This window comes from Branchiostoma belcheri, unplaced genomic scaffold (genome assembly GCF_001625305.1).
Source record: "Branchiostoma belcheri isolate BF01 breed outbred unplaced genomic scaffold, Haploidv18h27 scaffold197, whole genome shotgun sequence".
Classification (NCBI taxonomy): domain Eukaryota; kingdom Metazoa; phylum Chordata; class Leptocardii; order Amphioxiformes; family Branchiostomatidae; genus Branchiostoma; species Branchiostoma belcheri.
This window is the reverse complement of record NW_017803457.1, coordinates 32,545-59,516: the sequence shown is the minus strand read 5'-3', so window position 1 is coordinate 59,516 and position 26,972 is coordinate 32,545. Positions and strand designations below refer to the sequence as shown.

General features: G+C 40.6%; 3 protein-coding genes and 1 long non-coding RNA gene across 4 annotated transcripts in view; 3 read left to right on the top strand and 1 right to left on the bottom strand.

Moving 5' to 3' along the window:
- LOC109468248 overlaps positions 1-186 on the top strand; it is a 59,400-nt gene extending 59,214 nt beyond the window's left edge. Inside the window, 1 exon segment of the mRNA XM_019766505.1 lies at positions 41-186. Coding sequence (XP_019622064.1) covers positions 41-186 — 146 coding nt within the window.
- Positions 187-1,616: 1,430 nt separating this feature from the next.
- LOC109468247 (latrophilin-like protein LAT-2) lies at positions 1,617-7,036 on the top strand. The gene is given in 4 exon segments (XM_019766504.1): positions 1,617-1,631; positions 3,473-3,477; positions 5,044-5,218; positions 5,981-7,036. Coding segments are annotated over 4 exon segments (1,251 nt in total).
- Positions 7,037-16,467: 9,431 nt separating this feature from the next.
- Positions 16,468-17,903, top strand: LOC109468266. The gene is made up of 3 exons (XR_002140125.1): positions 16,468-16,586; positions 17,439-17,548; positions 17,752-17,903. It is a non-coding gene; the product is annotated as an uncharacterized LOC109468266 (long non-coding RNA).
- A 2,764-nt stretch (positions 17,904-20,667) lies between these two features.
- LOC109468246 (angiopoietin-related protein 1-like) lies at positions 20,668-23,639 on the bottom strand. Its single transcript, XM_019766503.1, has 4 exons — positions 23,572-23,639; positions 22,767-22,792; positions 22,419-22,511; positions 20,668-21,664 (listed from the first exon to the last, which is right to left on the bottom strand). Exons 1-4 carry the CDS (start codon positions 23,637-23,639, stop codon positions 20,838-20,840), a joined length of 1,014 nt encoding a protein of 337 aa, XP_019622062.1. The 3' UTR covers positions 20,668-20,837.
- Between the last annotated feature and the right edge of the window lie 3,333 nt (positions 23,640-26,972).

The window sequence follows — 26,972 nt, the reverse complement described above, 5'->3', positions numbered from 1 at the left end:
GCCTACATGACACATATGTTCAAATGGCTGTCACCCCCAGTGCTGAGAGTTCGTACTCGCACTGCTACGAAACAGCTCTACAGCTTCGACCCTCACATGCTGGACACTCCCAAAGCACATGGTGGAATCTTTCAAGGGCAGCCTGCAGTACCAAGGGCCAGTCCTGTGGAACTGTCTTGCTGCTGACCAGCGGCAACTGATAGCAACGTCAGCTTTTAAAAACGGACTGTAGATGACCGCAGATGAAATGTGCCTATATTGTATACTGTGATTGTTTTGTATAATATGTAAATGTTTGTAATATTTGTTGTATATTGTTGCGTTGAACTTGTGTATGTAATTTTTAATGTGTGCCCAGGGATACCTGAAAATCAGATCAACTGATCTGAGGTATGCCCTGGTGAAATAAATAAACTTGAAACTTGAAACTTGACGCTAGGTGTTACTGGTTCACTGTGCACTGATGCTAGGTGTTACTGGTTCACTGTGCACTGAAGCTAGGTGTCACTGGTTCACTGTGCGCTGAAGCTAGGTGTTACTGGTTCACTGTGTACTGAAGCTAGGTGTCACTGGTTCACTGTTTGCTAGGCGTTACTGATTCAATGTGCACTGAAGCTAGGTGTTACGTGTTAAGTTTAACTGAAGCTTCGTGTTACTGGTTCACCGTACAATGAAACAATGTGTTACTGGCTCGCAGTACACTAGTAAGCTAGCTAGGTGTTGCTGTTTCATTGTGAACTAAGGCTAGGTATCACTAGTTCCCTTATAACAAAGGGTTCTTCGACGTAAAACAGTTATGACATGCATGATGTGTTGTATTTTTTCTTGTAAAAACAGACGATTTCTGCTAATCTATCGGGGGCTTGAGGTGTGAGTGTGGCCAGCTGACGAAATGTCACCTCCCCAAGGACCGATGTGATGGTCGCCCGATGTGTTATGTCCCGGGGTCTCCCTACGATTGCGCTGATGACGAAGAAAACTGCGGTACTTGGTCGTTTTTTTTTGTTACCTCCATGAAAAATTGAGGTATTGTTTTTTTTAAGCGTATTTGTCTGTCTGTCTGTCTGTTTCCGCAACGTTGTGGTCAGCATAATTTCAAACACGCCTTTATGGATTGTGATGATATTTGGTATGTTGATAGGTCTTAGAAAGACAAAGGTCAAGGTCAAATATGGGCCTCCTAATGGCTGACCTTGGTACTGCAGCAGAACCTCCGGTTTTAGTATCTTTTACCCTTAACATGCTATGGTCTTGACTTTTTGGTGACAAATAGATTGTCTTGTCAGGAAAAAGTGGTATGGCCAAATAAGTCCAGATAGGAACAACATATTTTCATCATTTTTAGTTTGTCGGTAGCTTAGAGAGACATGTACATAAATAGATGCATATTATGCCAATGAAGACTTCATCTGGATAATTATGTGGCCCTTTGAGAAGTATGATCAAGATAGCATGTGTTTGTTTTGAATTGTCTCTTTTCGTTATAGAGGAGTATTGTAATGACAACGGGGGCTTCTTCTGTGGAGAAACAAATGAATGTAGAGAGTCACACATCGTCTGTGATGGGCATCCTGACTGCACTTTTTTCCGCTTCGGAGGCTACATCCCTCCACCAGATGAACTGGGATGTGGTAAGGCCTTTATCTGATGAAAATGATCTGTTATTGTTATTGGGATTGCCAGTTACTCTCTCCAAGCAGACAAGGGCTAAATTGTGAGGAGCTTGCGATTATTATACGTAGGGCTTAGTTGGAAGTGTTTGGGGAAGCTGCCAATCGGCAGTAACTCAGGTTGCGGATGCAACCATATGACTGAAAGGTTTTAACCACTCACATTGGAAGGTCCCCTGCACTGTTTATAAAATTGTGATGTGTTCTTAAACGTGCGTGGGGTGTAGCTATACCCCAAATACGGGACCTAAATTTAACATCCAATACAAGGGACGTTGAGGGACGTCTATAATAACCAAATCTATTTTCAGTAGTGGTACGGTGTCGTTACTTTCAGTAGATTACCCTCTTTTGTAAAAAAAAAATGCTCAAGCCTACTTTTCTTGCCCATGTTACAATTTACCCAGTAAACTGTAATATGTGAAAGGGAAATACAAACTTAAACCCACGTCCAGATAAAACTGGGCAAGGTTAGAGCTTTCTCGGTGGTGGAAAACAAAATTCTTACATCTTACAACAAGGGCTAGAATGATACGCCTTCACCTGACTAAGAACTCTGTGAACTACTTGAAACAGTCTGAACAGTTCTAGTATTTTGTGCCACCTGTTAGAAGTTAAATAAGTTGTCGTTAAACCAGATCAGCTTATAATAGACTGAACACTCCCCGCAGCAGAACTGATCGTTATCAGAATAGTGCTCTACCGATACCATTTATTATCCGCCTGCTTAATATGTAACACTGTCACGTTTTTTGGACGTAAGACATATTCTTGTGTTACCACAGATCTGCATGGTTATCTAAAGTGGTGTTAATTTGCACTTGGAATCGTTTGTTGACAATTTTTATACATGGTTAGTTAACTGTTTTAAATTGCTTACATGAAGTTTTACATTGTTAATGTAATGTCCCGATATCATTTCAGTCATTTGGGGCTACCATTTTTTGGGACAATGTTGTTGTTAATGCAAATAGATCATTGATAGATACAAAATCCATGTCTATGCATATGGTACGGTGTTGTTACAGATAGCTGCACTGGGCAACAGGTTTCGCACGAAATCGCTACCGACATTATTGGCTATGAGAACTCTTACCATCACAATTATACCTGTGGCCTGGGAACATGTCATTCTTGGATCTACCTGTGTGATGATGTCAATATATGCGGGAACTGGGAGGACGAACAAAACTGTGGTAAACATGTTTATATCATTGTCATGTTTATGGCTTCACCACACTACGAACCGGTGTGATGAAACATTGTGTTCTCTTATGTTTCTTCTACTTTTCTGCCATAATTTCAGATGGATTCAACTCTGCTATTTTTCAACTAAATGACCTGAAATTTTGCAGGCGTTTTTAGAATTTTTTTCTGCATTTGCTCCGAAGGAAATGTCGACCTCCAAATGTCGTTATGTGTACCTTCGCAGAAAGAAATCATAATGCTTTCGCTTTTTTTCCTCCAATTCTTTCTCCTCCTGTTCCTCAAACGACTTAAATCCATTACCTGGACTAGAGTGGCTGCAGAACATATATCATATATGAATGTGATTGAGTAACAATAAACAGAGCAGTAGTATGATAGGCTAGACCGAATGTGACGGCAACCATTATGCTTTTGCTTTGCAAATGTTACCTATCTATTTATATTTCTCTCCACGTCATAGGCCTCGCTCACTCGGCGGTTTCTCCAAGAATTCTATAAGCAAACTAAAGAATAAACAGAAAGGAGTTACAACAATTTTGAATAACTAATAAAGTTAATACTTATGAACGGATTTTCTTGTCTTCTTTTTTCAGAGGCAGTAAGTTGTTTCTAAAGATTTTTTTCTGAAATTTTAGGTAATTGTCACCCACAAAGTTGTCTCTCAATACAGTGCAGAAAACTCCGTTTCTACCATCTATAAAAAAATTATATCTGATTTTCTTTTGGGGTCCGCGCGGACCCCAGCCGGCTTTTGATCATAATGGATACACTGGCGTTCTTATACATTACCTAATTTCCGTTTTTATATGTTTTTATGCACTCATCGTATGTCTACCAAGTTTTCAGAGAATGGTGCAGTAATAGAATTAAATTATAATAACTTTGGTGTAATTATGACGTCATATGACGTCAGAGCTAATAATGTAGTCCGCCATATTGGATTTTTGACCAATGACGTCATCAAATTAGCATATTCTATGCATATCAAATGATTTAACTTATATTTAATTATGATAGATGTTATTAATGTTGGAAAAGAAGTGTAATTTGATATAAAACTCAGAAATTTTTTATGTTTAAACCAAAATTACTTCTATTTAAAAAAAATGCCTGCTAGAAACCCGTTGCCATGGCAACACAAAAAACATCAACTTACTAGTATTAAACTAATATGAACTTTTTTCCAGAGACATTTTAGGAAAGGACACCAAATTTGATACTTCTAGCGCAAGCCGTTTAGCCGCTATCTGAGATCAAAGTTGGGCCTCAAAAGCCCCTTCAGTCTGAAATGGGTTTAAAAAGCGGGTATTTCTTCTTGTCTTCTTTTCTTCACCAAAAAATAGAAAAAGTTCAAAATGTATGATTTTTGTATGTAATGTGGACACAGAGGTTCCCACATCAGTTTGCAAAACAATTGAGCTGGTAGCATGTTCAGAATTTCTAAACATTAGCAAAAAACTGTTCTGGGGTCCGAACGGACCCCAGGTGTACAGATTAATCAGTCCGGGAAGGTGTACTGTTGAGGGTTAAAGGAATTTTCGTAAACATTACCAATCTTTACAATCATGTGTTAGTAATTGACGAACTGAAATTACTGGATTTGACCTTCATGTGCTATCATTGTTAGTCCGGTACTGTTCACAAAGTAGGGGGGACCGGTTAAAGGTCATGCGCAGAAAAGGCATTTTGTACACTTTTTTTTTTTACTTACGAACAACTTATTTCCATAATTAGTGGGAAATTGATATGATGCCATAATGTGAACCACTCCTAAATTAATACTTGCCACAGCTGAAAGTTAAGTAAAGATGTACTTAATTAATGCAATCTACAAACTCATGACCTTAGTTGTATCATTTATAAGGAGATACGACTGCAATTAGGTGGAGAATGTGATCAACTTACATCATTCATGCAAATGAGGCTCTTATTTTTTTAATCACTGAGTGAAATGTATAAATTGTCCACCTCAAGAGTTAACATCATTTGGCGAAGGTATGAGATCGTGAAAGTCTTTATTTTCATGCATTCACCATAGATTTCATTAAAAAGATAATTCGGTCCTCCCTCCCCTGAAAACATTACCGGACTTTACTTTCATTTACTGCCTTTGGTAAATCCGATATTTCGCACAGTGATGACAACTTCCTTACACTCACTACAGAGAAGACGTGTTAGGTCACCCAGCACCAGACGATCGGTATCTGTGGCAGTGTGTGCCTGGCCTTTTAAACAGGCGGTCCTATTGGTTGGTTGCTGACTGTCCTGAAGAATGAACGGACGGCTTGACTAGGGAACAGTGTTTAAAGGAGGTGGATCCCTTCCTCCCCAGTGAAATAGTTTACAGGATGCCTGTGAAAGATGATTCGAAGGAAATCCCTTACAGAAACATATTCTGTGCTGTTTGTAACAATGTAACCATGGCGAATGTAACTCTTTTTTCGTCGCAAGTTATGTGTTCTGGACAGCTTATATCTTCTGCACTAACCTCTACAGGTACACAGGAATACAGCAATATGCTCAGTAAACTTGGCCTTGAACATGGAAAACTGGGACATTGCCTCGGAACACACAGGATAGAATTCCTAGTTTCCAATGAAAGATTTTGCCTTTTGACTGAAACAGATTTTTCAAATGCAAATTGTAATATAACTGCCTGCATGTCCTACTCTTATCCAGTTGCCAGTAAATATAGGGTCTACAAAAACCTACACTGTGCTCTTTGTGAAGGTCTTTCCCTTACCGCTACCACAAATTTAAGGTGCGGTACCTCTGCTAGCACGCTACTTGATTGGAGAACTAGCAGTTGCCTTGACGATGGTACTTGTCACTATGAAATTTCATTAACTCATTTATTCAACTTCAATACCGCTGAGAGTGGTGAAAACAATCCGTGTCCCTCCGGCACTGTGTACGATCCCTTTGTAGACAGTTGTCGTCATTTCTCAACCACCGGCAGAAGCTCTGGCTCATCAAACAAAACCACCGTTTTACGAAACTGCAGCGAACCCGCTTTGATTTTCGCATCTGAAGAGTTCCTTGTCCTTTCCAATGGCAGTGTTTACCTGTTGAGTTCTAACGTGTCCTGTCCGGCTGAACAGGTGGCCATTTCTAACGCTACAGCCTCAATCTGCGGGGAGTGCATCCTGCAGTACTTCTCGAACGACACGCGCGGAGGGCAGACAGTCAACAGTTGGGAGGCTAACCAGGGTTGGTTAACCTTGGGTCTTGTAATAGTGTCTACCGTAGCTGTGATTGTCTTCGTGGTCCACACTGTCAGGTCAGGCCAATGGAAGAAAGTCCCAGAAAAGCTGAAGGTTCAGGTGACGACGTGTATGGCAGCTGCTGAAGTCATGTTTGTACTGCGTGTTCTCGTCCCTTCTGGACCTGGCTGTACAGCGTATGCGATTCTACTTCATTACCTGCTGCTGACAGCATTTACATCAATGAATGCATTATCCATGGATCTCTTCCTCACGTTTCGTGACGATTTAGACAGAGCAAAACTGCACAAGTACGTCTTGTATACTTGGCTAGCGCCGATGATTGTAGTCGTTGCCACAGTCATTGTGGAGTTCGGCAGTTCTGTCAGGGTGGGGTACGGAGAGAACTGTTGGATCGGCAATCCAACAGCCAGTCTGGTGGCATTTGGAGCTCCCGTCTTCTGTGCCCTTGTGGTTAATGCAGTCTTGGTGACTTTTGCCTTAGTGGCCATACGAAAGTCATTTCAGATAGCCAACAGGGCCATGTCCCGCTCACAGAGCAGCAAGGCCTGGGTCTACTTGCGTATCTCGTTCCTGATGGGGTTGACCTGGATTCTCGGCTTCATCTATCCCTACGTCAACAGCAGAGTTGTGGAGTACATCTTTGTTGTGCTGAATGCTTCGCAAGGCCTTCTGCTGACGGTGGTGATGACAATGACGGGGGAGGTGTTGGAGAAATGGAAGTCTGCGATCATGGCACGCTTTGGTATGGTTGACCCTCATCAGAACAATGGAGCCACTGTTGGCAAACAGGAGACAAACACAAGGGGGACTGAGGCGACGGCTGCACAAATGCCCATGATGACTGATGGAAAGAAAAACAGGGCTCGCCTTCATGCTTCTCGTCAAGACAATGAAGCCGTTAGCCGCTGCCGGCATCCGACAGACCAGTGAGCAATCGGCAGTCGGTACAGGGTCAGCTACAGAAATACCAATGGCATGTTTTACTGATGAGGAGGAGACTAAGGTAAGCCTTTGTCTGGCTCAGGCCCATCAGGACAACAAAGCAGTCGCCACTGTTGGCAACCGGCAGACCACCGTAGGCGGAACTGAAGTAGGGGCAGATGGGACTGGGTCTGCTACAGAAATACCCACGGCACCTTTGTCCGATGAGAAGGAGGCTAAGGAAAGCCTTCATCTTGCTGAACCACGTCAGGACAACAAAGCAGCCGCAACTGTTGGAGAACGACTGACCACCGCTGGTGGAAGTGAGGCAAAGGCAGCTGGAACTGGACCTAATACAGAAATACCTATGGCAACATTGACCGATGACGAGGAGATCAAGGCAAGCCTCTATGTGGCTGAGCCTTATCAGGTCAAGGAAGCAATCGCCACGGTTGGCAACCGGCAGACCTCAGCAGGTGGAAGTGAGGAACATGCAGCTGGAACAGGTTCTGCTACAGAAACACCTTTGAACGATGTGGAGAACAAGGCAAGCCTTCATCTTGCTGAACCACGTCAGGACAATGAAACAACTGCAACTGCCAGCAACAGGCAAACCACCGTAGGCGGAACTGAGGCAAACCCCACGTCAATGTTGACCGAAGAGGAGAAAAACTGCCCTGGTGGAGATGGAAATGAGACGCGATTCTAGTCTACATGTATATTTAAATTGCAACAGCAATACAGACTAGAACTGTGCGGTTTCCTCCTTAAAAATAAGCGCTCAAAAATTGCCAATCCTAATAACTAACTAACAGAGCTGTTCTGAAGTCTTTTGAAACCAGCTTTGGTTAAATTAACAAGCTTAAGGTCGGTGCTTGTTTCTCCGCCAAGTGACTTGCGCTTGATTGGAGACTAGTGGTTTTGTTTTCAGTACAGGCTTTTTCTGTTTTTGGATGATAGTGCAGAATGCACTCTGGGCTATCGTTAAAATCTCACTATACTAGGCTCGCCAAGAATTTTCTAATCAAAAATCATCATACCTGGACTACAACAGGCTCTGAATAATCAAGGAGGTTGGAATAACACACTTTCACAAGCCAGTATCTGGCAGAAACTAGCATAAATATTTTGATTCGAACCCAACCATATTGCTGATATAAAACCTGCTAACTATGCTTTTAGGATATTTGAATTTTAGAATAATAAACGATCAGGATTTTTAATTTACACAGGTACACATGTACAAAAAGGGCTCATGGGAGACACTCACATGTTTTGGGTTACTGTACGGAAAGGGAGGACAAATGTTTGTGAAACTTAGTCTTGAAAAGTTTATGGCTATACTCATATGGGAAACAATCACGCCTTGTTCCGTCGTGGTTTTGTTCTAGGAAAGAATCTTTAGGAGTAGAACTTCCTACTAAGAGGGGAGGTATGCAGGAAGATTTGCTTCAGTGGAATTGGCAAAACGTGTCTTTGCTGAAAAGGTTCGAGGCGGAGCACTAACGAATAAAGGTCCGCGGAGCATTCACTGTGGAAATAGCGATGTTTGGATTTCGGACTACTTAAACTGTTTGATTATACATTGTAGAATGTGTATTTGTAACTGTCATAACTTTTTTCCCTTTCGGTGGTAAGGCTAAAATTGTGTCGTGTTATGTTACTAAATAAAATATAAATAAATACACTATGGAATGTAATGCAATCAAGTAAGAACCCCTTGATGACTCGAAATGAAACATACCGATGTTTATGGGTCAAGAGGTGACACAAAACTTTAAAAAAGCTCTAGCTACATATTTTATCTTATTTGACGTTTCGTTTTATTTCAGTTTATTTTACGTTTCGTTTTATTTAAAGTTTATCTATAAGACTGTATAGAGTGATATAAAGCAAAGACTGCCCAACAAGCTGGAAGCCATTATAAAACTTACTTGTTCCTTATTACTTGCTTCATCATCACAAAACATATAAGTAATGTCACAATCATTATTTGGAGAATAATGCCGTCTTCAAGTTACTTTCTTATGTGCCATCCACTGTAAACTCTTAAGGAAGAATGTGGAATTGTGCATGAGCAGTATTAAAACACATTATTGTTTGTAAGCACATTTTGAGTTTCCACGTACATTTCAAAAGTTCATGTGTTTCTCACCTTAAATTACCTTCTATATGCTGAAAATTTGTCTGCCCTTCGCATAAAAAAATGCCATTTAGAACGCTTCATACGGAGCCAGCTTGTCTGTCAAACGATAAATATGTACGCCACATTATGTACTTTACTTCTTACAGGTAGCCCCTCCCTCCCATACCCTACCAACTGCCGTATCTTTGATATTGTGTTTAACTATATCCACCACTCTGGAAGATTTGACCAATCTCAATAATGTTATGCTAGGTATTGGTGCGCCAGCCACTTTCATTTTATGTTTATGTTATACTTTATGTCATCTTTATGTTACATTTGTATTATATTTTATGAGCAGCGGATTTACATAAGCACAACAAGTGCTTCCTATCCAATGCTCAAAAATCCATGTGAATAAAATAAAAATAAAAAAGATAAATATGTATTTAGTTCTTTAGAAAAAATCTCAGTATATGCCATATATTAATGTAAACACGAAGAAAAATTTTTGTAAACACGAAGAAAAATTTATTCTGATATCATACCAAGACTGTTCTTTCATATAAGGGTACAAGTATACTTTATTTCTTAGACCAATTGATTCAAGATAAACCATATCCATACTTAAGAAAAAGGGAAAAACAAGTATTTTTAATGACGCCCTCTGGAGACCCTAAATTTAAGAAAAAAAGAAGAAGGGTAAAAAAAAAAAGTCAAACGAACAAGATGCCTAGACTTGCAATATGTTAAGGGATGGCAATTCTTAGGACACAACGTGAATGAGAGAACAAAGTGTAACAACCAACAAGTCAATGAATTAGTGAAACAGCAGTTGTCGTCCTGTCCAGTTTTTTTTTTCCTTTCATTATCTTCCAATTTCATAGTTACAAGAAACAGAATTTCTCTGGCTTTTTTTCTGGCAACATGCCGAAATCAATAAGAGCATGGACGTCATCCAGAAAAATTACTTGGTGTGGCATAATATAATGGATATAAGACATTTTTTAGGCCACACCAATTTAATTTCTTGGCTAACGGATTCGCCCGCTTGTTTTTCTGATTTGCAAATAAAAAAAAATTCAGAATCAACTGCAAAATGCTTATATTTTGCCCGGAACAGTTGAAAAAAGTCATTTTCATCCTTGTTGTTACAGTTACTCCATCTTTTAATGCAATAGTATCATTAAAAGTTCAAAATTCATTGTTTAAATTTTGAACCAGCCTGGTGTATTGACTCCATGGCTCCTATCGTACCATTTAGGGCCATAATAGGATGTCCAGGCCTGTTTTTATTTCTCTTTTTTTTTCGCCCACCCGCTCCATTATTTTTGTGGAAAAATCCCTTAACCAAGGAAGATATAGAATGTGCCCCAGTTGTCTGCCAGTACAGTAAACATGTATCAACAAGAGGAGCCGGCCCAGTCCCCTTCGTCCGGGCCCGGAAATTAGCTTTATTGAGCAATGCATCTATGCCTAGATTTAGTATCTCGTTTGAATAGTATGAAACTAGCCATTAATTCTATTCCTTTTCTCTCTTTGAAAAGAGAGTTATATTAACGAATGTTTACTGGTTAATATTGCTAACAGTGCCTGTTCTATGGTTCTAATTGTTTGTGATTAATACTTTGACAAGTACCCAAAGACTCCCATTCAACCAAAGCTATAAAGAACAAATAGAAAAGAACAGAAAATAGTTCATTGGTGTGCCAAAGCTGGTCCGCAGTGGCATTCTTATTCCAGATACCGAATAGTACAAATGAAAGAGGCACAACAGAAGGCAGCTGGATTCTGTGAAATGGCTCTCTCTTTCTAAGCACTGAACAAGTTAGCTTGTGGGGTCGTGTGGCACAGTTGGTAGCACGTTCGGCTCTCACCCAAGAGGTCGCTGGTTCAAATCCCGCCCATATCACATTGGGAAAGGCACTTTACACGACTTTCCTCACTTTAATGGAAACTAGAGTTCCAAGATCTCATGCCTTCGACAAATGATGTTAACCTTTACGACTGACAAATTATGAATGTTTCACATTGATTATGGAAATAATATCCTCACTTGCAATTATATCCTTTGATCATATTTTCCATCCAATGACAGTCTTATCTTAAACAAAGAGGGCTATTCTAGCATTTCCTCATCACCATTTTAATTGTTTTATCACAGAACCCAGCAAATATATAGACTTCTGTCATTAATTATGTAAATTAGATCATGATTTGCATAATTGTCATCTAATTAGGTCAAGCATCACTTAAGCTACCGAGATACCAAAAATAACAACAATCCGTCAACCGGTTCTTGAGCTATCCTACTTCAAACATTTTCAAACAAATGCCTCTGTATTTCCCAAACAAGCTGCTACGGGACCCAAACTTACGGCACTTCTTTCTGAGCACGAGAGCTACCTACCATCTAAAAATCATGACCCTAGAACGTCCATATCACGAGATTTAAAAACCAGAAGTTTCGCTGCAGTACTTTCTAATTCAATGACGTGGGGACCCCCCACGAAGCCCATATCCGAACTTGACCTTGGTATTGTCAATGGTAACTTGCCCACTAAAAATAATGAACATCCATTTAAGGATTCTCGAGATATCTTGATGACAAGGAAAAAACACCAAAAACCAAGGTCAACTACAGTGACTTAGGAACCCCCCACGAAGCCCATTTTTAGCCTTGACAATGGCCACCCCTAAATCAACCTGCCTGCCAAAAATCGTGAACCTCGGACCTTGCCTTCAAGAGTTATCGTGCCTAATCTGCCAAACAGTGCAAACCCGATTTCATAACCTTCTCCGAAGGCATAGCCTTCAGTCGAAGGCAATGAGTACCTAGCTTCGGGTAGGGACGTCCTTGGATAGGACGTTAAACGGATGTCCCGTATTTGAAAGAGCATCAGCCTAAGCACGTTAAAGAACCCACTACACTTACGAAAAGAGCAGGGGACCTTCCTGGTGTGTGTGGTTCAAACCTTTCAGTCCGGTCTTACGCAGCTTGTACATGTGCGCAGTTACGCAAAACTGGTCTGTTACGCCTAAATGCGGTTTACCGGTTATGCGAAACAAACAAACAAACAGCACGAAGTGGCTAGCTGTTCATTAATGACTTTAATCTGCTGAACAGAACGAATAAGCAAAGGAGAAGACAGCAGCTGATGGCCAAAAGCTGTTCCTTTATCAGTTTTCCCTTTCATACGCTAAAAACCAAGAAGGGGCAGAAAAGAATGTGTATACTTGTGTCACCACGGCTCCATAAAACTTTAACGTACGCTCCCTGCCAAATGGTGAAAAGATCGACACGGCAGGTATCATATACTGTATTCTACAGACTATACTTGTGGAGATGAGGAAGAAACTGTCATTCCACTGGACGTATTGTATGCAACCTCCCTTCAGGTGAGGAATACAGATTACAGATTCTTAACCCTAAACAGTACACCTGGGGTCCGCGCGGACCCCAGCACTATATATTCTATAATATCTTTTTTGTTTCTAAAGATTTTTTTCAGAAATTTTAGGTAATTGTCACCCACAAAGTTGTCTCTCAATACAGTACAGAAAACTCCGTTTCTACCATTTATAAAAAAAATTATATCTGATTTTCTTTTGGGGTCCGCGCGGACCCCAGCCGGCTTTCGATCATAATGGATACACTGGCGTTCTTATACATTACCTTATTTCCGTTTTTATATGTTTTTATGCATTCATCGTATGTCTACCAAGTTTTCAGAGAATGGTGTAGTAATAGCATTAAATTTTAATAACTTTGGTGTAATTATGACGTCACATGACGTCAGAGCTAATAATATAGTCCGCCATATTGGATTTTGACCAATGACGTCATCAAATTAGCATATTCTATGCATATTAAATGATTTAACTTATATTTAATTATGTAAGATGTTATTAATGTTGGAAAAGAAGTGTAATTTTATATAAAACTCAGAAAATTTTTATGTTTAAACCAAAATTACTTCTATTTTCAAAAAAAAACTACCCGTTGCCATGGCAACAAAAAAAAACATCAACTTACTAGTACAAAACTAATATGAACTTTTTTCCAGAGACATTTTAGGAAAGGTCTCCAAATTTGATACTTCTAGCGCAAGCCGTTTAGCCGCTATCTGAGATCAAAGTTGGGCCTCAAAAGCCCCTTCAGTCTGAAATGGGTTTAAAAATCGGGTATTTCTTCTTGCCTTCTTTTCTTCACAAAAAAAATAGAAAAAGTTCAAAATGTATGATTTTTGTATGTAATGTGGACACAGAGGTTCCCACATCAGTTTGCAAAACAATTGAGCTGGTAGCATGTTGATAATTTCTAAAAATTAGCAAAAAACTGTTATGGGGTCCGCGCGGACCCCAGGTGTACAGATTAATCAGTCCGGGAAGGTGTTCTGTTGAGGGTTAAACAACATTAAACAACCGTCCGAAAATACTCCGCAGTAGCTGCTACGTATACGCATCCCTGATGTCTATATTTTGCCCAATAAAATATCGTGGACGGGCCAATTAAACTCCCGCCATCCAGACCCTACCGCGACACCTCTCTGAATCGGGCGGCGAAGAGCTCCTGCAGCCCCGACGAGTTTTAGATAAAGAGCCCCGAATAGACAGCCCACCCTAACCACGATAGACTGTGAACCAGGCTATTTCATATACATACACTATGCACATCACGCACACAAGTACATCTTATCTCAGTACCACAAGTGAATGTTTACAGGGCTGTGAGATTGCTACCCGTGTACGAGTTTAGATATCACAGTTTGTATGTGTGCCATAGCTAGCTATAAACATCAATATATTACACAAACTGCAATAGACATACAACATAGCAATATATTTATATACATGTTAGTATTATCATTATATGTCTACATTTCTACCAGAGACTGAAAATAAGAAAACTGAAGGGAATCCGCGAATCATCATGTTTTCATAATATTTGATAAACAAGGCTTAGAAAAAAAGGAGACAAGGCTTTGAACACAAGTGCGATGTACAGTGCACCAGCGACACCTTTTGATCTCTACGTGCAATACACAAAACTTACGACCAAAAGGACTGAAAAGAACGGCTGTTATTTTTTTTTTATTTGTACAATGTCCTCCTGCATGAAACTTAGGAAATATGAATTACGAAACTAACATAATAAATTTACTAAATAAAGCCTAGACTGTTGTGGACACTTCGTTTTTTGTTCTTAGTCAATCACGCATCACAATATACGATAGTGAAAATTACTACCACGTAGTCCCCTTCATTAACAGATTATTTTTCAGGAAAGTGTTCAAACCTTGTTTTACAAGTTGTAATTTGTGATGCTATACTCTCATCTGCCAAATAAACATACGGGTACGTTTATTTTTTTGGGCCCAAACATCCACCCAGTACGTTCTTATTTTGCACAGTACGTTTATTAATTTTTTTGAAAACCAGTAATTTTTTTCAACTTCGTGTGAAAAAAATTGACAAATCATCGACGTGAAGACGTTTATAAACGCATATTGTAGCCAGAAACTTGTCATTTTCGGGCCGGTTTTTGCAATCACCGCGTGCATAAATTCGTCTGAATGTTCTATTGTCATGAGTGGTGCTTATCAAAATACAAAATATTAAATGCTCTTTTTTTTGTCTATTTAAATTCCTAATTGCAAATAACAGTTAAAGATTTGTGCATATATCAGTAAGGGTGCATTTTAGTACAAGAGACACAGGTTACCCGTCAATTTTGGTAATTTTCCAGGGGGTACGTTTATTCCGGGGGTATGTTTATTTGATTTTGAAGATTTGTCCGGGGGGGTACGTTTATTCCGGGGGGTATGTTTATTCGGCAGATGAGAGTACGTCGTTCATATACAAACAAGCCTAAAAAGATATCCCGCTGCAGTACTGCGAGAAAACTCAGATCCATTTTTGAATATGACCTCTGTTTACACAATCACTGCTTACATACCTTGAACCTAGAATGGGGACATCGGGGATGTCATCACGAGAGACAATGTGTTCTTCTTCTCCACTCGTCCCTGTCCTCCATCAGTTATCGGAGTTGTCCAGTGTTGATGTCTCTGAGCCCAACATTCCACTCCAAATATCATCAAGATCCATTCATAGCTTCTCAAATTTACGAAAACAACATACTTCCCGGAACTGGGGAGTCCGAAATCTCTGATTTGTTGTTCGAAATGTTGCTTTTTAACTATTTTTTTTTCAAATCATATCAACGATATGAAATCTGTCTAGCGTAATGTACTAATGATTATATCTATTTACAACTCCTTGTCATGTATGATAGACTTAACTCATGGATCGTTAAATGCAGGTCTAAACCTTGATAACGACAAGTCAGAAACCGAGATCACAAGCACCGGAACAGCGCTGTACGTACTTCTTTTCCGTATTCGGGAATGTAGTTAGACTGATGCTCCGCAAGGGGGCGTCTGTGGCTCATTTCCTCCCCTTCATGCAACAGCGAACCATAGTGGGCCAAATGATTATTTTTCTATTTCTTGAATATATTATGGTAAAAAGACATTGCCATTTCATAATGACTCTACTGAAAACATTTAATTCGATGTATTGGGGCCATGTTTTTGTAGCGCGTTCGGCTCGGAACCAAGAGTTCCCGAGTTCGAATCCTGACATGCCACCGATCTTGTGCACTCGGAAAAGGTACGTGGGAGGAAAATTTGCCCACCTAATCAAGGTGAACATAAGTATGTCTGTTGTTGTTGTTGTTGTTGTTGTTGTACATGCAAACGCAAACACGTGTCTTTTTTTTTCTTTTTTATTAAATGTGAAAAACCGTGAGTGTGCCACCGCCATGTCTTGCAAAAAAAAAAAGATTTTGGTATTTAAAAAAAAAAAGAAATTTATTGCACTGGATTGTTGGCTTAATTATAGCATTAGTCATGTGCCACTTACACGGGTAAAGAGAGTGAGAACTCAGTTCAGTCAGTTTTAACTCGCACTAAAGAGGACGTTTAGAACCAAAAATATTGTAAACAACAGATGGACCCAGTATTTATTCTTACATTGGTGTTTGTTAAAAACAGTTTTAGACAGCAGAAAAGAAAAACAGGAGGGGCCATTTTGTTAATCTTCAATAATTGTTACTATTTAATTACGTAATTGATACAAAATGAATATTTCAATAACAGAATAGATAGTTTTACGAGATGTTAAAATTACGTGGCCCTATATCTAACCGTCTAACGTATAACGTTAAAATAACTTTCTTGACTGTAGTGGTTCAATAGACCTCATTCCAGATACATGATTCTATTCTCGCGAGAGCGCATCCTTGGCGTGACCGCGCGTGACCTCGCACGAAAACGAGACCGCCGTTGGGTCACTCCCGGTCAGGTTTCCCATTGAGGCGGCCTAACAATGGAGTCTTCCACAGTCGATAGCGATACTCCAACTTCAACGGTGAGTTTTGCCCGTCCAGTGTAAAATATTGTCGGAACTACGGCTTTCACGGGTAGAGAATGTTGTTGTGGGCATGTGGGATCGATTTCGGCGGGTAGAAATGCATGTTTCTTCCGATTTTGAACAGTTTGGACGGGCGGCATTGTAGCGTATGTGATGCACTTTGTTTACATGCTACGTACGCAGCAAACTCATATAATATGGAGAAAAATATCGAGCTTAGCCGGGTATATAGCCACAAAAACCTAAAAATGTTGGCCCTGGAGTCTTGTGGGTGGAAATTTATGGAGTGTTCGGCGATTTCTCCGTAGATTTATCGATTATAGCGTCTAATGTCCGGCCGTACGTAGAGTGAAACTTTCGTAACTTGGGGAGGGGGGCGGTTGTTATTCTAACGTCCCCCGTTTATTATTATTATTTGTCGATGGAACTTTACTAGAATAGAACGGTAGAAAAACATAACTTACCTTTGTGAGATCCTGTTGGGTAGAAATACGTCTCTTGAACGAAATTTTGGCAGTCGCCCTGAAGATTCATCGATTACAACGTCAAAGCGCCCAGCCAGGTTTTTAGTCACTCACGCAGTGTGGGAGAGGCGGGGCATGTGTTTTTCTAAACGTCCTACGTTTTGGGAGACGGGGATTTTCCAATGTTTACAATATTATAAGAACATCATAAACAGTGTCTGGATGAGATCCTGGCTTCGGGTGGTTCATGTTCTCATTTCTTTATTTATATCTATGTCTTTGTCTAAAACCTTAAACTTTACTCACAAATAATATTCTTCTTATTAATCTGGCATTGCTAAAAAATATAACTGTTAATGAAAATTTCCATATTGTATGATTCCAGGTGCAGCACCCGTCCTTCACTCCTGGGTGAAGCAGAAACCAGAGAGACCAGCTCCAAAGAAGAGATGTTCTCCCACCAAGAAAAAGAAAGGAGCTTGTGGACTTAACAAAGTAAATGTTGCATGTCAACTACAATGTACATAGTTTGAATTTTATTCCATAAAGTTTTGTATCAGTAATGTCCGCATAATTTTCTTTTCGGATGCTAATAAAAACATACTTGGATTGCTTCACATGGTATTTTACTTCTTGTAAAGAACACTTCATATTGTTGCACTCAAACATTGTCATTGCATTTTTGACTGACTTTACAGATTGATGAACCTGAGGACTCCTCCGCTTGTTGTTCGGATCCTGGTCTCGACACCAACATGGCTATACTTCAACCTGACCTGGCAACATCCCCATCACCGACTGCACTGCCATCACAGACCACATCTTCACCATGCTTACCTGACAAACTTTTTACCACCACTTGTACAGAACTACTGAAACTGTCATGTTTATTGAAGTGGCATTGTATTTACATGTGTCTGAAGGTTACAAGAACATGTACATGTTTTTTCACAAATAAAAAAAATGATGAGAAGCAACTTCAAGGAAGTGTTCCTAACTTACATGTATTTTGGAATTTTGGGTACTCTCATGTATGTAATCTACTCATACATGATCTAGTGAAAAAATGAATCATGGCTACATGTTTCAATGAGAAGCAAATGGTGGAAAACCAACTTAAACTATACATGGTTTATTAGGAATGAATTAAATAGTGTTACTGAACTGTTTTCAGTTTCTGATACATGTACATACTGTTAACACACATCTGTTTCCTAGTACATGTACTAGTAGTAGCTCTTTCCTTTTGTACTCAATAAACCCTACATTGTATTTACACTACAACAGTATTTGTGCCTGATAAAATCAATCCACAATAGGATCATACTAAAACCTTTTGGCAACAACCAAATAATACATCTTTGACAACATGAGTGGGGCAAAAACCATGTGATAGGTAGATGTCCTAGCGGCACTGTTTCTATGGTCCTGTGTTGTGCTTTGCAGACTTGAATTTCTTTTCCCTCTTCAGGCAGGTAGTGTTTGTCTGAAAAGAGTTTTAAAAAATGTTAAAATTTTAGACAAAGACATATAATAAAGAAATGAAAACATGAACCACCCGAAGCCAGGATCTCATCCAGACACTGTTTATGATGTTCTTATAATATTGTAAACATTGGAAAATCCCCGTCTCCCAAAACGTAGGACGTTTAGAAAAACACATGCCCCGCCTCTCCCACACTGCGTGAGTGACTAAAAACCTGGCTGGGCGCTTTGACGTTGTAATCGATGAATCTTCAGGGCGACCGCCAAAATTTCGTTCAAGAGACGTATTTCTACCCAACAGGATCTCACAAAGGTAAGTTATGTTTTTCTACCGTTCTATTCTAGTAAAGTTCCATCGACAAATAATAATAATAAACGGGGGACGTTAGAATAACAACCGCCCCCCTCCCCAAGTTACGAAAGTTTCACTCTACGTACGGCCGGACATTAGACGCTATAATCGATAAATCTACGGAGAAATCGCCGAACACTCCATAAATTTCCACCCACAAGACTCCAGGGCCAACATTTTAGGTTTTGTGGCAATATATCCGGCTAAACTCGATATTTTTCGAAGTTAGCTGCGTACGTAGAATGTAAACAAAGTGCATCACATACGCTACAATGCCGCCCGTCCAAACTGTTCAAAATCGGAAGAAACATGCATTTCTACCCGCCAAAATCGATCCCACATGCCCACAACAACATTCTCTACCCGTGAAAGCCGTACTTCCGACAATATTTTACACTGGACGGGCAAAACTCACCGTTGAAGTTGGAGCACCGCTATCGACTGTGTTAGAACGTACTACAGGGAATCCGCGACCACACGGCGGTCTCGTTTTCGTGCGAGGTCACGCGCGCTCACGCCAAGGATGTGCTCTCGCGAGAATAGAATCAATATGGCGACTGTATCTGGAATGAGGTCTATTTCAGATTTAGTCAAACACGCCAAAGTGACCTGGCCATGGTGACTGTTTTTTCTCGGTCACTTCGACCTGTCCAAGGTGACCACCTGGCCAACGCGGTCGACCGTCGTGAGTTGTGTCTGCTCAAGGTCCAACCTGCCCATGACGACAACACCATTTTTGATCGTGTTGATTCTTTTGTTCGACATAAATTGTTCCATTTGCCACCCTCCACACTTACATTTACGACAGAACTGAAGATGCTCACAGCATTTGACATTAAACCACATTTACTTTTAAAAAAATTATGCCTCAGTCATGTTGTGAGGCGACCCTCTTCAAGGCGACCACCTGTCCCCTGGGTGGTCGCCTTGGGCAGGTTTGACTGTTGATATATGCAGAAGACTGAAACACCCTTTACAATTTAGACAATCCCAATTTTTTTTACAAAAAAAGACGTTTCTCAAACCCATTATAGCGGTTAGATATGGTATTGCAGTAAAATACCTTTTAGCTTTAAGATAACCTGCAATAACTTGCTATGGAATGAAGAAGAAAACAACAAAAAACAAGCACTGCATCATTTAATTTCTCTTTATTGTGATATAACCCTCACACAGGCTGACAGGGAATGTTTCAAACATGACAAATCTTCTAGACTATATCAATTATCAAAAGCTTTAGAAAGAATGACGATTTCATACTTATAGCTTCAAACACAACATGGGTATTTCATGTTTATAAACAAAAGCAAATAAAGTCAGAAGTCTCTAGCAATCTAGATACCTGGTTAACTACTAAGATAAAATTGTTAATTCAGAGTTTAATGAGCTTATTGAGTGGTGTGTGCAGTTATATACTGTCTAGCTGCAGAGATAGGAAAAAAAAAACAGTTTTTCTCTTTTATTTCATTTCCTCTATACTGGGATATGTATAAACCAAATATGAAGGTTCGAAGATTTCACCTATTCAAGGAAAATGGATACAGAGTGAGTGCGGGGTGACGGTAGAAAAAATGACGATTTCATACCTATATATTCAAACACAACAGGGGTATTTCATTTATAAACAAAGGCAAATCAGAAGTCTAGCAATCTAGATGCCTGGTAAACTACTAAGATAAAATTGTCAATTCAGAGTATGATTAGTTTCTAATAAACGAATAAACTTGACTATTTGGTGGTGTGTGTAATACTGACTAGCTGCAAATATACGAAAGACCGTTTTTCTTGTTTATTATATTTCCTCTTTACTGAGATATTAATAACCAAATATGTTGGTTTAAAGATGTCAACTATTTAAAGAAAATGGATACAGAGTGAGTGCAGGGTGACAGTTTTTATCAAACAATTTGAATCCTCGACCTGTCAGCTGGGTTAGTGTCTGGCAACTTACGTTTTGAAGTTGGCAGGACGGACCATCATTTTGGACTTTTTCAGATATGGCCAATAGGAGCCTCCAAAGGGGGCCCAATAGATACCATTGCCACTGTGACTGGTACGGTCAGAGGGGCGGAGGTACGGGCCGTTCAGGGCAGACCCACAACAACTATTGTACCACCAACCTCCCGCAATGTTCCTCTGATCACCAGCACAGGACCCGCTATAGGCATCACGGTCTACATCCCTAGCACTGAAGGCCTGACCCGATAGGTAGTACTTTAATGATGAAGACGATAAGTAGAACCCATCCCCAGCGGTCCCACTGTACCCACCAACAGAGAGGCGATAGTTGGAACTACTCCCCACCGAGAATGACGAATACTTGGCGTACTTGACCACACTATTCCAATCTTCCAACTGTACGTACAACGTATACGTGTGCTGATTGGTCAAACGGTACATGTTCTCCAAACCCAACCACTGCTCCCCATTGGATGACCCAAACCCGTACCTATAGTCGTCATAAGGTCGGTTAAAGTCGATAGACCCGTCAAACCTCCTCTGTATGACCGTCCACCCTCCCCCGTCTGTGGTCTGATCACAGTATACAGAGATCGGGCTGGTCAGACCTACAGGCAATATTTTGTGCACACCACTAGACACGGTATGATACAGAGTTTGGGCTGTGTGGATCTCAGAGCAGTCGGAAAAGTAATTTCCGCGCTTGCTTAAGGCCGGTGGAGCCGGGTCGGTGTGAGCTGTCTCGCCGTCGACATTGCCTGGCTCCTCGGGATTGTCGTTGTCAGTTTGGTCCTCGATCTCACGAGACAGAAATTCTGTAAGGAAACAACACTCAGTCAGAAGACAGATGGAATGACACAATGTAAAACATGTAAGGCCATAGCAAATAATTTTGTGGATAACATCAGCGCACGCATTGATTTTCACCTAATTTGGGAAAAAAGGAAATTTTGATGCCCTCTGACAGTGGTCAATAAGCCAAAATGGGCAAAGATGCCTGTTGCCGTGTAGGAACGTGGACAGCAGATAAAGAAGAGAGGGGACAAGACTCTGATTAAATGTGTTTTTTCTACTTAAATGCAGTAAGGAATTTCATTCCTTTTATATGTGATAATGGCTGTGTATACATGTATCTGATGTTCCCACTGCATCAAATTCATTTGTACAATGATTAAAACTTAATTTTTTTAATGGTTGTTACATTAAGAAATGAATGTTGTAAAAATGGCAATAAACTAAGCACAATATAGGTATCATTTCTTGTTTAACAAGGTTTATGATGTCAAGATTCAAAAATATATGAATCTTGTTTTTTGGCTCGCCTTTTTTTCCGCACTATTGCATTAGATTTCGAGTCTGCATCGTGCTGCATAGTATGCCATACATGGAATTTACTTATTGTGGCCTACGTCCTTTTTTCAAAGCAGGAAAGTAGAAACAGAAGTCTGGTTCTAGCCTCTAGTATATTCACATGCCCCGTTGTAGAAAATAAGAGACAATTTGATAAAACTCGAAAAATTCTAATCATTCCGTTTATACTAGAATAATGTAGAATGTGCAGTTCCTTACTTTTTATCAGATCAAAAATCTGGCCGTCCTCACTGTCTGGTTGCTCAGGGTTTTCGTTGCCTTGACCATATGTCTCCCGAGCACGTAGTGATTCTGTAAGGGAAAAATAGGAAAATCAGGAAAAAATGAGGAAATGTCATTAAGTTACCTCGACAGTCACTTTTTCAAAACAGAAAACGTACAAACAAAAGTCTGTTTCTATATGCTCCGGTTCATGTACGCGTAGGTTTCTAGGAACATGGAAATCCAGTCTTTTCGTCGAAAGAAAAACGGAGTCTTACACTAGAATACTAACTAATCAGCAACACCAATCGAATCTACGAAGCCCACAACGTCACATCCACAAACCTCTTCCACAGCCCTTCCACAGCGCGCTGCCAAGTATATACGTTTGGCACTAGTAAACTCAGATGAACTTACACATGAACTTGCTTCACTCATTTAGATACATATCAGGAGAGTCTAATAAAGAAGCTCTGTGAGCCTTCTTCTCTATTGTTTCCACAACAAGAACCGCGCTATTTGAGCCTTCATCTCTATTGTTTCCGCAACAAGAACCGCGCAGTGCTTCAGCATTGCAAATTACTCAAGACAATAGTGGAAAACATGCATCAATAGCGGCATACTGGCACAATATTGTGTACTAGTAGCTAAGCTTGTCTATGACCTTTGCAATGCCTACAATAATAGTCATCTTGTAACCGTAGTCTTCTTTGGCATGCGCAGTTCAGTTCAGTTCAGTCCACCTTGTAACCGTAGTAAAGGCACTGTAAATGTTTCAACTGCGAACTAAGACACCGTGAAAATCTTCTCTTTTTCTATTTATTGAAATTGCAACAGTGCAATACACGCGGAACAGAGGCAGCTGTTGCTGGTGTTGTGTCCCGCACATAGAAACGAATACTGGACCGACAATGTAGTGGGGAAAGTCGTGTAAAGTGCCTTTCCCAAGGGCACAAGATCGGTGGCATGTCAGGACTCTAACCCGGGACCTCGTGATTCCGAGTCGCGCACGCTGCAGTTGCGCCACACGACCCCACTTCTTTCCTTTCCTAACGCGAAATTTACCCCCCCGCGAACAAAAATGAATTTAAAGTACTTTTCAAAGGCATAGCTCTCTTCAACAGCGCTGCCAAGGGATATACATTTGTACCTGCCAAACACCTCTACCACAGCCTTGACACACAGCGCTGCACCGATGCGCTGCAACCCCCTTAACATAGCTGACGGTCCCTCATAGTGTACGACCTTTGACCTGAACTCTTTAACTAACTTTACACTTTTTATTTCCATCTTACATCCACTAAATGTGCACCGAGGCTCTGCAACCCCCTATTGGAAAACATATCAAACATTCCCTGATTATTTCTAACTGTTACAGTATACACAGTTACTGTTACAGTATATTTCATATTGTGTGTGTAACTAAATTTATATCTGCTGTATTTATAACACAATCATAACAGAGTCTATAGTAAAAACTTAGAGTAGAGTAGCCCAGTAGAGTAGCATGCGAATGTACATGTAACCACGTTGTTGTTTTCCACCACAATATTGCGTGGATTGTTTAGTTATTGGAAAGCAAGATGGCCACAAAATTCTATTTCTCTGTGAGCCACATTTAGTGTATGTAAGGTCAAAGGTACTATAAGGGACCGTAATAGGGGGGTTTAGGGCCTCGGTGCAGCGCTGTATGTCAGGGCTGTGGAAGAGGTGTATGGCACTTGGCAGCGCGCTGTGGAAGGGCCGCGGAATCGCGCTATGAAAGGTATATCCTTGGCAGCGCGCTGTGGAAGGTCCGCGGAAGAGCGCTATGGAAGGTATATCCTTGGCAGCGCGCTATGGAAGGGCCGCGGAATCGCGCTATGGAAGGTATATCCTTGGCAGCGCGCTGTGGAAGGGCCGCGGAATCGCGCTATGAAAGGTATATCCTTGGCAGCGCGCTGTGGAAGGTCCGCGGAAGAGCGCTATGGAAGGTATATCCTTGGCAGCGCGCTGTGGAAGGGCCGCAGAATCGCGCTATGAAAGGTATATCCTTGGCAGCGCGCTGTGGAAGGTCCGCGGAAGAGCGCTATGGAAGGTATATCCTTGGCAGCGCGCTGTGGAAGGGCTGTGGAAGAAGTATGTTGAAGTGTCGTCGTGGGCTTCGTACGAATCAAGCATCTACTATGACTACTTAGGCCATGTTGATTTGATTACATGGATGACATCCTTTGGGAACCACAAAACTGATGCGATCGTACGAATAAAAAAAAAGTTTTGCAAAAAAACTTCCATTATAAAATTTACGTGGTCGTTGAACAAATAACACATAGTATGGTTTGGCGAATAATCTACTCTTCAAATTCATAACGGCATGTATTTGCTTATTTGCAAGTGTTTTACAGTATGGTTAAAACCTTTTTTTTGGAAACGGCCGAAAATTCATGCGAGCGCGAATGTCATCCATACAATCAATTCAACATGGCATTACGGTGAGCTTGGATTGAAGAGATAATCGACAATAGTGCCAATAGATAGCACGAATATATTTCTACAACACACAGAGATAGATGAAAGATATGATAACAGTATATTTATTTTGACACTCTTGGAATACAATTATATAACCGACAACTGAAACAGCCATTTAACTCAAGTGCAACATACCACAGGTGGAGGGGTCGAGAGACTTGAGGTCGTCTTCTGCAGCTTTGCACAGGACATTTGCCGGAGAGGTGTCGTTGGGGTCGGCCTTGGTCAGATCTGCACGGAGAAAGTCATTTTATTAGAGATCTAGAGTCCTTGTCGCAAAAGGCAAGCATTTGCCGGATTGACGTCGTTGAATTGAGACAGTCAAACCTGTCCAAGCCGGCCACCCTGTGGACCAAAGAAAAGCGGTCACCTTGGACAGGTGGTCTCCTTGAAGAGGGTCGTCTCACAACATGACTGAGTCATAACTAATGGTTTCCAAGTCAAGATGTTTAATGTGAAATGTTAATTAAACATTTTTGTGGTGAATGGATGTGGGTATAATGGCACATGGAACAAATAACGTTGAACATAAACATGTTTTTGTCCCAACAGTTGAGGCAAACTGGCTGGTTTCTCCATGATTTCTCATTAGCTATCATCAATAATTAACATGATCGAAAATGATGTGGTCACCATTGGCAGGTATCAGGCCTTGAATGGACCCAACTCAGGGTGGTCACGGTCACGTTGGCCAGGTGGTCACCTTGGGCAGGTTGTTTAATGTTTGTTTGAATGGGGGACATTTTAGGACCATAAAGGGTCACCATGCCAGGTAGCCAGCTTGAAGAGGTGGTCACTTTGGCAGGTTTGACAGTAACTTAAATTTACAATACCAGCTTTGAATTTCAGTGGTTTAGCAGGACTTTTGCCGTATTCTTTATTCACCCTCTCGCATTCGTTATGGGATCTTGAGAGGACCTCATCCATAAAATTAAGCCAGTGTTGCCTCAATCTTACACACTCAACATAAGTAAATATTATATCAACATTATCGTTTGTGATGGAGTAGGAAGACTTTTTAACAATGTCTGAAAAGCTTGCGATCGCGAGAAAAGTATTTTGCATGACCTTAAACCTATGATGTCTGGAACAACTATACACAAGAATTGTCTGCCTACCATTTAGAAAACAAATTCCGGCTCTAGGTGGCAAATGTGCTGATGCTGGCACATAAGCGTACCAAATCCGTAGTGTTTTTTTTTGCCACACATTTAGACAGATTAGCCGAAGAGACTGAACAGGAATTTCTACATTAGGTCTGTGAGTTTATACATGTAGTAGTTAAGAATGCTGCCGGCTTTTCCGTTCACAGGTTGGCCGCCTCCATACTTTCACAATTAAGTAATCGCGAAGTTCTTAAGAACCTGGTCAACGTTCAACTATCCATTCTTGGCGCTTCTCATCCGGCGGTGGAAATCGGTGAAAGTTTATCCGCTTGTCATTGGTATTCCGACTGTTGTTATTGCAAATTACACAGGTCGGTATGATGAAGAAGAAAGAGATAGTTAAAACAACTGAAGGACAGAGAAATGCAAGAAGGGCGATCGAATTGCATCGAACGCACGAACGTGCGACGTTGACTTGGTTCTTATAAGAACTTCGCGATTACCTCATTGCGAACGATAGCATGATGACCAAAAACTTTAAGTTGCTAAATGAAATAGTATTCAACACCCACCGGTGTCCTTGCATGATTCCCTGATTTTACACAGTATCTGGTGCTTTGTGTCGCCGTCCTGCGATGTTCCACAGACGGAGCTGCAGACAGCAGTGATGAGTAGGATCAGGTACAGCATCATGGCGGTTTTAAGGCTGTCGGCAGTCTGGACACAAACCTGAAAGAGGATCGTATAAAATAAACCTTGCGCAAATCTGCCAGCATTTGGAAACCCACTTTAGACAGAAACATCTTAGAACGTGTACGTGATTACTTTGTACGTGGGTTTACATTATATAATATATCAATATATCTATAAATATATCTATCTATCTATATTTATCTATCGATCTATCTATCTATCTATCTATCTCTCTCTCTCT